This window comes from Leptonychotes weddellii, unplaced genomic scaffold (genome assembly GCF_054177405.1).
Source record: "Leptonychotes weddellii isolate Sample4059 unplaced genomic scaffold, ASM5417740v2 HiC_scaffold_7703, whole genome shotgun sequence".
Taxonomy (NCBI): domain Eukaryota; kingdom Metazoa; phylum Chordata; class Mammalia; order Carnivora; family Phocidae; genus Leptonychotes; species Leptonychotes weddellii.
The window spans coordinates 216-9,254 of record NW_028047213.1 but is presented as its reverse complement, the minus strand read 5'-3'; the positions used below and the strand labels follow the sequence as shown (position 1 = coordinate 9,254).

At 56.5% G+C, this 9,039-nt stretch overlaps 1 protein-coding gene across 4 annotated transcripts; it reads right to left on the bottom strand.

Annotated features, from left to right (window-relative positions):
* Nucleotides 1-1,459: 1,459 nt before the first annotated feature.
* On the bottom strand, nt 1,460-5,197 carry LOC102727298 (ras-like protein family member 10B). Of its 4 annotated transcripts, none has more exons than XM_081811447.1 (4): nt 4,962-5,197; nt 4,161-4,220; nt 1,790-2,152; nt 1,460-1,532 (listed from the first exon to the last, which is right to left on the bottom strand). In XM_081811447.1, exons 3-4 carry the CDS (start codon nt 2,003-2,005, stop codon nt 1,518-1,520), a joined length of 231 nt encoding a protein of 76 aa, XP_081667573.1. In that variant the 5' UTR covers nt 2,006-2,152; nt 4,161-4,220; nt 4,962-5,197; the 3' UTR covers nt 1,460-1,517. The 4 variants fall into 4 exon arrangements, with proteins under 4 accessions (XP_081667573.1, XP_081667574.1, XP_081667572.1 ...); XM_081811448.1 differs by lacking the exon at nt 1,460-1,532 and adding an exon at nt 1,533-1,611 and having other exon boundaries at nt 4,115-4,220; XM_081811446.1 differs by lacking the exon at nt 1,460-1,532 and adding an exon at nt 1,533-1,611.
* Between the last annotated feature and the right edge of the window lie 3,842 nt (nt 5,198-9,039).

The following is a 9,039-nucleotide window of genomic DNA, read 5'->3' as shown; positions in this document are numbered from 1 at the left end:
TGGCAAGGCTTTAGGGAAACATGCACTCATCACATACGGTGCTCTCGCAACAACACAAAATATGCAACTTCCTAGAAGGGGAGGGAAACCTCCCCTTCTAAATCCAGCTGCATTCATCCTTTGACCTAGCCCTGCCATTTCTGGGGCTCGATTCCACAGATACGCCTCCCTGTGTGCAGAGAGACAATGGACAAGGCTATCGGTGTGGGAGACAGGAAGCAACCCACTTGTCTAACAAAAGGGGACTCCATGGTCCATCTCTCCGGGGGGGGGGGGGTCAGTGCCGCCATGCTACCCACATTCAGATACTAACATTCGGGGAAGATCTCCAGGTTATAATGTAAGGCAAAAAGCCCAGGTGGAGAACAATTTTCTTTTTCCCGTAAGAAAGGGAATGGAATAAGAACACATTTTCTTATTTGTCTAAAGAAACTGGAAGTGTAAATAAAAAACCAGTGAGGATGGCCATCGAGAGGGGGTGAGAATCAGGGTGAAGAGGGCAGGGCGGGACTGGGATTTCTCTGGGTGTATCTTTTTACAGTTGGGATTTCTCTGGGTCTTTCTTTCTTTCTTTCTTTTCTTTTTTACAAAGCTTGGACTTTTAAACTGTGTCTTACGGATTCCAAAACTGAAATTAAATTAAAATTTAATCTACAACAAAATGTGAAAAAGTAAGCAAGGCTCAGTGAGCAAGACTGGAATGAGGTCTGCGGATCCACTTGAGCGCTGTTGATGTCCCCTGCGGAGGAGAAGCACAAGGCCCTGACCCCTGATACTCGGCCCCGACCTCATGGTTTCCAAGGGGCAGATGTGTGGGTCGGGCTTTTGTCTTTGGTGTGGATTGCCCACACCTGGGACGGGGCTGCCAAGTGTCCCTGAACTTGGGCCACGGTTCTCCTGCCCAGAGTTGCCAAGATGGTACTGAGCCTAAGCCCCTGCCCCAGAGATGGCTGGCTTTGTGGTCACAATCAGCCAAGCCGTGGCCCCTGCCTGTCCTTCCAGAGAAACCTATGAATGCGCTCTGGTCAGGGGCTTCCTTAGGTGAGCAAATGTGTCTTAGAGTTGAGCCCCCACTTGCAGCCTCTCCCCTGCCAAGCCAGATGCAGAGAGATTGAGGGAAGGAGGACTTGGTGGTTCCTGCAGGCTGGGGAAAGGAACACTATCAGCCAGGGCACTGGGGGCACCAGAACCCAACCCCTGCAGGAAGGCTGCCCCATGCACCAGTCCGGAGGTCAAGGGGCAGAGCATCACTTAAAGAAAGGCCATTGGATAAAAGACTGGTTGGGGCCTCCCGCCCTGGAGAGCCCACCTTTCCCAGGCCCTGGCTTTTTCTTCTGCTGTCCCTTCTACAGACGCCGTGGGTCTGAGAGCCCAGAATCCTGGCAGGCATCTAGTGTTCCTGCCCTTCTTTCCACTGCCCCTTCCCTGCCCAGTCCCACTTAGCGGACACAAGGCCACCAAGCACACACTTACTGTCCTATGGAAGCACAGCCTGCTTGTCTTCCCTGGACTCTGAGTTAGATGCGTGGTTCCTGGAGAGCGCAGCGCACATCTGTTTTGCGCACCGTTCTACCCTGGTGCCCAGCCCACCACACATTACATGCTCGTGACCTACGGCGCACAGATGACGGCTCTGAGCAGGGTGGCCCAGGGTGCGGCACGGAGCCCTCGGAGCCAGAGGATGGGGGACGGGGCCAGAGCCCAGAAAAGGTGGGAGTCCAGCTTCTCTGCTCCCCCTCCCAGCCCCGCCCCCCGACTCCCCGGCTGGCCGATCCAGTGGGCCCCGTACCTGTAGCGTGTTGACCGGGAAGGTGCTGATGGGTGGGAAGTCGAGGATCTGGAGGTCGTGCACGTGGCCGTTCATGACGACGGCAGGCAGGTAGAGGCGGCGGGCAGTGGTGGGCACACAGGCCTCGCTGAACTCGTTGTACAGGAACTGGCGCACGATGGCACTCTTGCCCACGCCTCGCGCCCCCAGCACGGCCACCCGGTAGGTGGAGACCATGCCTCCCGCCCCGCTCCGCCACCGCGTCCTCGCCGCTGCCTGGGGCTCCCCCGGGCTGCATATTCCAGGGGCTGGGGGCTCAGCCACCGTCAGGACCCACCATTGCTGCCCCTGCTTGCCCTGGGCCCTCTGCGGCCTCCACCTGGACTGTGGGGACAAGAGGTGGGCTTGGTAGGCCCGCGTTTCCCTGGATCTGTCCTGTACTTGCCCGCCTCGGGGACTCGGCTGCAGCTGCTACTGCCCCTCGGCATGCCTTCCGTTTCCCAGAACGCCTAGCTGCATCTCAAGCCTCTCCATCCTCCCTTCTCCGTCCACCCCCCCCCCCGCCCCCGCACCACCCGCCCACCGGTGGGAATCACTCTTTCCTATATTATGACTTCTTGGCCAGGTCTGACCTCCCCAAGCTCCCCAAGCTTCCCCACAGAGCCTGGGGATGGGGAGGGAGCCGAGTCCAGTGTGTCTCAATGGAGGTGCTCCCAGCATTTTGTGGAGAGAGTTCTTTATTGGGCAGGCCGTCTTACAGCCCTGCTGCTAGAAGGTACAAGCCAGCAGCCGGCTCCAGTCACCATGATGACCAAAAACATCCCCTACTTCCAAATGCCCCCTGTGGAGAACCCTGGACCAGAGCCTGCCACTCATAGAGTACTTCATGTTAGCACACGCACATGGTGACCCATTGTCAGGACGGTGTCCCTCAGGGATAGTAGGTGTTCCCACTTTCGCGAAGACTCAAGAGGGGGCGAGAAGTGGGCCCAAGGGCACATGGCAAGCTACAGCAACTACCCAACCCCCCACAACGTTGCAGTACCTCCCACCTCCAAGTTCAGCGATTCTAGCTGGTGCATGCCTACAGACCAAGGTCTCATTCTCTGGCATCCCCCGCGAGCTCAGAGGGCCTGGCACACAGCAGGTGCCCAGGAAAGGGCTGCTACAGGCTTGCACCTTGCTCTGGTTTCGTTCGCTCCTTGCTCGTCAGTTTTGGTGACTTTAGAGCTTAGGTATAAAACCCCAGCTATGACGTTTCCTAGCTGTGGTCCGAGAGCACATCACCGGCCCCATCTGAGCTACGCTCTGCACATATATAAAGTGGGGCTAATAGCCCCTATTTCTGAGATAATCCAAGTCAACCTCCTAACCAGCTGCCTTCTCCTTCTGATGGGGATGGTGATCAGGGAGGCTGGTATAAGCCTGAGACCGCCTGTCCAGGGACTGTTCGCAGGAGGTGACACCAGTGCCTGCTATGTGGGCCCAGGGCAGATGGGTGTGCTGGATTCCCACAGGGCCATGCTTTTCAGCATGTGTGCGTGTCTCCTCTGTGGATGCGTGTTCTCTCCATATCTGCCCAGTTCACAGCTGAATGGCCCTCAGTCTGGCCTGGCTCAGAAAATCCAGTCCACTGGGTATGTGTACATACAGCATAGTAAAACATAGGGCAGGATTTGGGGTGAGACCCACCACGGTCTGACTCCCAGCTCTGCCAACTAAAGTGTGTCCTTGAGCAAGAAACTTTGTTGGGTGTTGTGATGCCATGAAAGCAAGGTCATGAAAAGTAAAGCCCAGTGCCCACAACAGTAGGTGTGCAATCAACAGGGGCCACTGTTAGTTAGGTACAGGGATCCTTCATCTATCTGAGGTTTTCTAAAATCTCAACGGGACTCCTAGCAATCCCAGGAAGGGTCACTAACCACTGTTGCTCACGTACATGTAGTGTGGTGTGCGTGTGTATATGAGAGAGAGAGAGAGAGAGACTCTTCTCCCTGTTTTATTGAAAGTAAAACTGAAACCCCAAACCAGAGACTCAGGGAAGTGTAGACCACACAGCCAGCTGAGCTATCAACTAAGACTAGGACCCTGATCTCCTTTCTGCCCCATGTGGTGTCCTTTCCCCAACAGGTGTTTACCTACTTCCCTGGGCTTCCCACTGGGGTAAGGACCGGTCCCTCCTCCCCAAAAATCCCTCCAGGCCCTGGGCCCCTCAGGCCTCCCTGGACACTGTCAGCTTGGCAGAGAGCCTCAGCTGGGTTAATTACATAACCAGCACAAGCAGGTGGGGAGGGGGGCACCCTGGGGGAGGAAGAGAGGGCAAGGAATGCAAGAAGAGTCCCCTACCTCTCTCTGGGTGTGGCCACTTAGAGGTATCTAGGATGTGTCCTACCTGCAGATTCTCCTGGACGCCACACTCCCTTCGCAGAAATCAACCCTTTCTGGAGAAAAGCTGCGAAATAAACGGGGATAGTGCTGGAGCCAGGGAGGAGATGCAAGAGAGGCCAATAGGCTGGGGCCAGCCTCCTGGAACTCACCAGGCCCAAGTGTGGCCCTGTCCCTGACTCAGGGGTGATCGGTGCCCCCCCCCTCTTCTCAGGCAGGGGTCCTGGGTCTAAGTGCTTATTAACCCACCGTCCCTAGCTGGGTGGGGACTGAAGGGGGCTGTCCCGAGAATCAGGGCCCAGCCCCCTGAGCGCTCCCTCCCCGAGGCCTGCGCTCTGCAGTGAGTCTGCAGACAGCGCCCCGGCAAAAGACCGGGGACACACACTGGGGCCAAAGCCTTCTTCTTGTCCCCTCCGCTCGACCTGGACACACGAGTCCTGCCCCAGACTGACGGGCCTGGCTTTGCGGTCCCATGGGCCGAGTCACATGTCTGCCCGCTGTTTGTCCCCACACGTTCGTGTGGGAGTGGGCGGGTGGGGGCGTCGGAGGCTGCTGGGCTCCCCATGACCTGATTGGTGGGAGTCTGGGGGGGATGCCGGAGCCCTGCCTGCTCTCCGCCTCCAGCACCTTGCAGGCACCCCCCTCAAGCTCCCGCTCTCACGTGGCCGCCCCGCGCCGCTTCCCCGCCATCCCGCTGGCCCCCTCCGCCCTCCTCGCCCCGGCCCCCAGGCCCCGCCGCCCCACTCCCCGCCCGCCGCTCCCACCCCCTGGCCCTGCCCCGCCCGCCTCCCCTCCTCCCGCCGCTTACCCGGGGCCGTCGTAGCTGCCCCCGGCCCTGGCCGGCCGGCCGGCGGGGCCGCGCTCCCCCCGGGCTCCGGCGCTGCCCCTCGGCTCCCCGGCCCGGGGGGAGATGGGTGGGGGGCGCCCCCGGCTGCCCAGTCGGCGCGGGCTCAGGGGTGGGCGCGAAGGGCAGGTGCGGGCGCCGAGGGGCAGGAAACCTCCAGCCCAGCTCTCCCTCCGGAGCGCGCCGCCCGCTCGCGCCGGCAGGAGGGAGGCGGAGGGGAGCGCGAGGCCGGGCGGGGGGGGGGGGGGGGGTCGGGCTGGCGTTCCGCTGGGTCCCTGAGCCTGACAGATTCCCCCGCGCGGCCCTGAAAGAATTCTTCTTGAACCCCGAGCCTGGATTTGCAGCCCCTCCCGACTCAGCCTGCCAGATTTTTAGCTACCCCCCCCACCCGGAGGGGTGGGAGGAAGGCACGGGAGAGGCCTTAAAGCCTTTTGCTTCGCTTCATTCCTTCCCCTTCCACCCCGCCGCCCACCACGTCCACCCCAGCTTCCCTCCCTAGATCTCCCTCGGACTCTTCCAGGCCAGTGCGCTGCAGGGCGGGCGCACCTGTGTGCCCCGCTCTCCGTGCTGGCGACAGCGTCCCCACCCCCACCCCCCCCGCCGGAGGACAGAGCGCAGGGTGGTCCCTCTCGCCCTTCGCGGCAGCGGAGTGCAAGAAGGGCGGGCCAGGCTAGCCGCAGAGCACAGCTTATCTCCTGTCAATGAATGACCTCCACTCCCCTAAACCGACTGCTCCCCTCTCTTCTCCAGACCGGGAGATAATAGCATTTGCCAGAGGTGCAGGCACAATCAGCAATATATTTATTCTCAAACCAGCGGCGACGGCGGCGTTCACCATGGATAGCTAGCATTTAGCGAGTGTGTACCCTGTGCCGCACACCGCGCTCCCGGCTTTGCCCGCGTCCTCAAATTCAATCCTCGCAATTCTAGGAGGTTGATTTTACAGATGAGATAGCCGAGGCTGAGAGGGGCCGAGTAACTTGTCCTACTGAAAGGCCAAATTTGGAATACAAAGATGGGGATCCCTACTTGGGCAGCCCTCCCAGCCCAAGGGGCAGCAGCAGACCCAGCAGCACTAATTCTGTGCTGCGTGAAAAGCCAAGGTTCTGGAGGAGGGCAGAAGGAGGGGACCAACTAGTTAGGGGAGTCCGGAGGCTCAGAGGAGTCAACTTTGAAGGTTGTGGGAGAGGAGAGCTACAGGTGAGAGAAGGTGGGAGTGGGTGCAGAGCTTTGCAAAGGGAGTCCAGGAAGCGGAGAGCCCAGAGGGCTGGGAGGCCAAGAGGGGGGTTGAGGAGAGGTCTCAAGGGTGGTGATTGCTCAGACCTGGCCCTGTGCCCGGCAGGAAGGCCGGGAAGGGTCCTGAAGCAAGGCGGCGACCTGGCCAGAGTTGCATTTTAGTTGCCTGCGGTTAGGGGGAAGGCAGGGGAAGCTCAGAGCGCTCTCCCATGCTCTACCCCTGGGACCCAGCATTCCCCAACACGGCTTTCTAGACTTTCTATTACTCGTGGGCTCCGGATTCCTCACAGAGCCAGTTTCCTCCTCCCTTTGGGCTCTGCATTTTGGGCATGTACCCAATTGCTCCTCCTCCCTCTCCCATCCAGACAGAAAGCGTAGTGGTTATGAGCCTGGGCCTCAGAATCAGACAGCTCTGGATTTAAATCCTGGCCGTCCTGCTTATTACGTGACTGTGACTGAAGGCACGGAACTTGAACTCTCCTAACTCTATTGCCTTATTTGTAAAGTGGAGATGTCATCAGTCGTCCTCAGGGCATAAAGGAGCTACGGGTGTACAGAGTTCTTACCCGCAGTGCCTGCCCTGTAGGAAGTCTCAACGTATGGTCTTTATTTTTTGGTGCCTTTTTAAAAGACATATAGCCATTCACATGGGAGGTTGGACACCACCTTGAGAAAGCATTTCCATTTATTCTAGGTGGGCTCCTAGGGCATTGGGGTGGGGTATGACAAGGACCAGGGAAACAGCTAGAAACAAATACAGGGCTGAGAAGGATATGGCTTCCTCCCGGAAATATTCCTCCTGCAAGATTTTATGGACCCTTGTGTGGTCACAACAGGGTCACCGAGAGCTTTTCTTAACTTGACTAATTGTCCAGGGCACTGTCCATCCTCCATTGTATCTCAAAATCATTAATGCTTACTCTGCCCAAGGATCTCAGACTTTGTCACCCCGCTGGCCATCACCCTCCCTTCTGGTTCTACTTCAGCCCAAGGTGGACTAGAAATATAAATTGTGCAATGCTCACACTCATACCGTGGCGCCAGGCTTCTCAGAAGCTTCTGCTAGGAGAACACAAAGCCATAGGTTAGTTACGGGATCTCATCCTTGCCTTCAGTGGTAGGTCATTTAAAACATTTTATAAAAAACAAGCAGCCATAGTATTAACATAAAATGCAAAATATGCCTGCATTTAACATTCAGCTAAGTCATTCTGGTTTTTTGAGAGTCACTTTGGGCTAAGAACTTACACTGGAGGGGCCTGCTCCCTCTCCTCTCATTACAATTACCTTGGTGAAAAGGTTTGAGAGGCCCTGTCCTTGGGTCTGTCTGACCTTGAGCCTCATGTGGCTCTGGTTCAGCTGGGATGCCTGAGATGCAAGCTCAGACTCTGGGGGCGCAGATGGGTAGATCCACTTGTAGCGTCCAAAGCCCAGACCCCCAAGTGGGACAGAAGAAACAAAGACCATGCACTCCACCCCTTGCACCCCATCACAGCTGAAAATGCCCCTGAGCTTTCAGAGGCTGTTTGGCCAGATTCTGGAGCCCAAGAGCGGAAGTGGAGTGTGAATGAAAGCAGGGAGGGAAAGCCAGAGGCTGCATATGAACATCCTCCTCTAATACCTATATGGCAGGAAGAAGCCGCTGAGCGGTCCTCTCTGTCCCAGAGTGCTGGGGCAGTCCTGTTCCAAAGCAGTACTTTGGGAGATTAAGTCCATCTGGGTCCAATCAACCCCCAAATCAGCCTTCCCCTTGTTGGCAGCATCAAGAATGGCAGGGCAAAAGCTAAATGAGAAACTGAGGCGGCAAGTTTGCAGCCAACTCGGAAACTTTTCAAGAAACATCCTCGTTGCTAATAACATGTCTGGGGGCTGGCTGGGATTCTAGGATTAGTGCTCAGGAGATAGAAACGGGTAACAACGGGGGAGGTGTGATCTTTCCCAAGTGCCACACCAGGTATTAAAATAAACAGGCTCTTGCCTCCTGGAGCTGGGGGTGGCGGGGAAAAGAAATCTGGGTCCAGGCAAAATCAGAAAAAGCATCAATGCATGAGGTGGGAGTAGGAGGGCTCAAACCTGGGAGTCCTCAACTGTTTTCAGGCTTCAGAAACAACGTACCGGAGATCTCAGTATTTCCTAGTTGCCATTCTGGGGGCTGCGAAGGACGGTGCCATGGAAGGTGAAAGTCTGGGGCCAGTGTGGCCTGCTCTTAGTTCTACATCCTGGTAACTTGGGGGCTTAGCAGGGCCGGCCACTGGCCTGGAGTCTGAGTGCAGAGGGATGGGGAGGGCCTATTACAGAACTTTCAGTGGAACTCAAAGGGAAAGCTGTATTGTCTGGGGGTAAGGACACACACAGGGAGTCAAAAGATGTGGGTGGGTCTGCCACACCTCCCCTGAAAAGTGGAGATAATGCTGGATTCATGGGGTAGGCAGGTGTCGTGTGCATGAAAAGTGCTTTACCATTTTTTTTTTTTAGTATGATTCCAGGCAACTTGCATTTTATCTGGCAACTTTGTGGGGTTTTTTTGTTGTTGTTATTTTTAAAAACTGAAGTATAGCTGACATACAATATATTCCTTTCAGGTGCACAACACAGTGATTCGACAATTACACACATTATGAAATCTTCACCACAGTATGTGTAGTTACCATCTGTCACCACGCAAAACTTTCACATCACTGACAGTATTCCCTATGCTGTTCACCCTGTGACTTATTTTATAACAAAGTTTGCACCTCTTAATCCCCTTCCCCTATTTCCGCTGATACCCCCCACTGTCCAAGTGCTTTAGCATTTTTTCACCTGT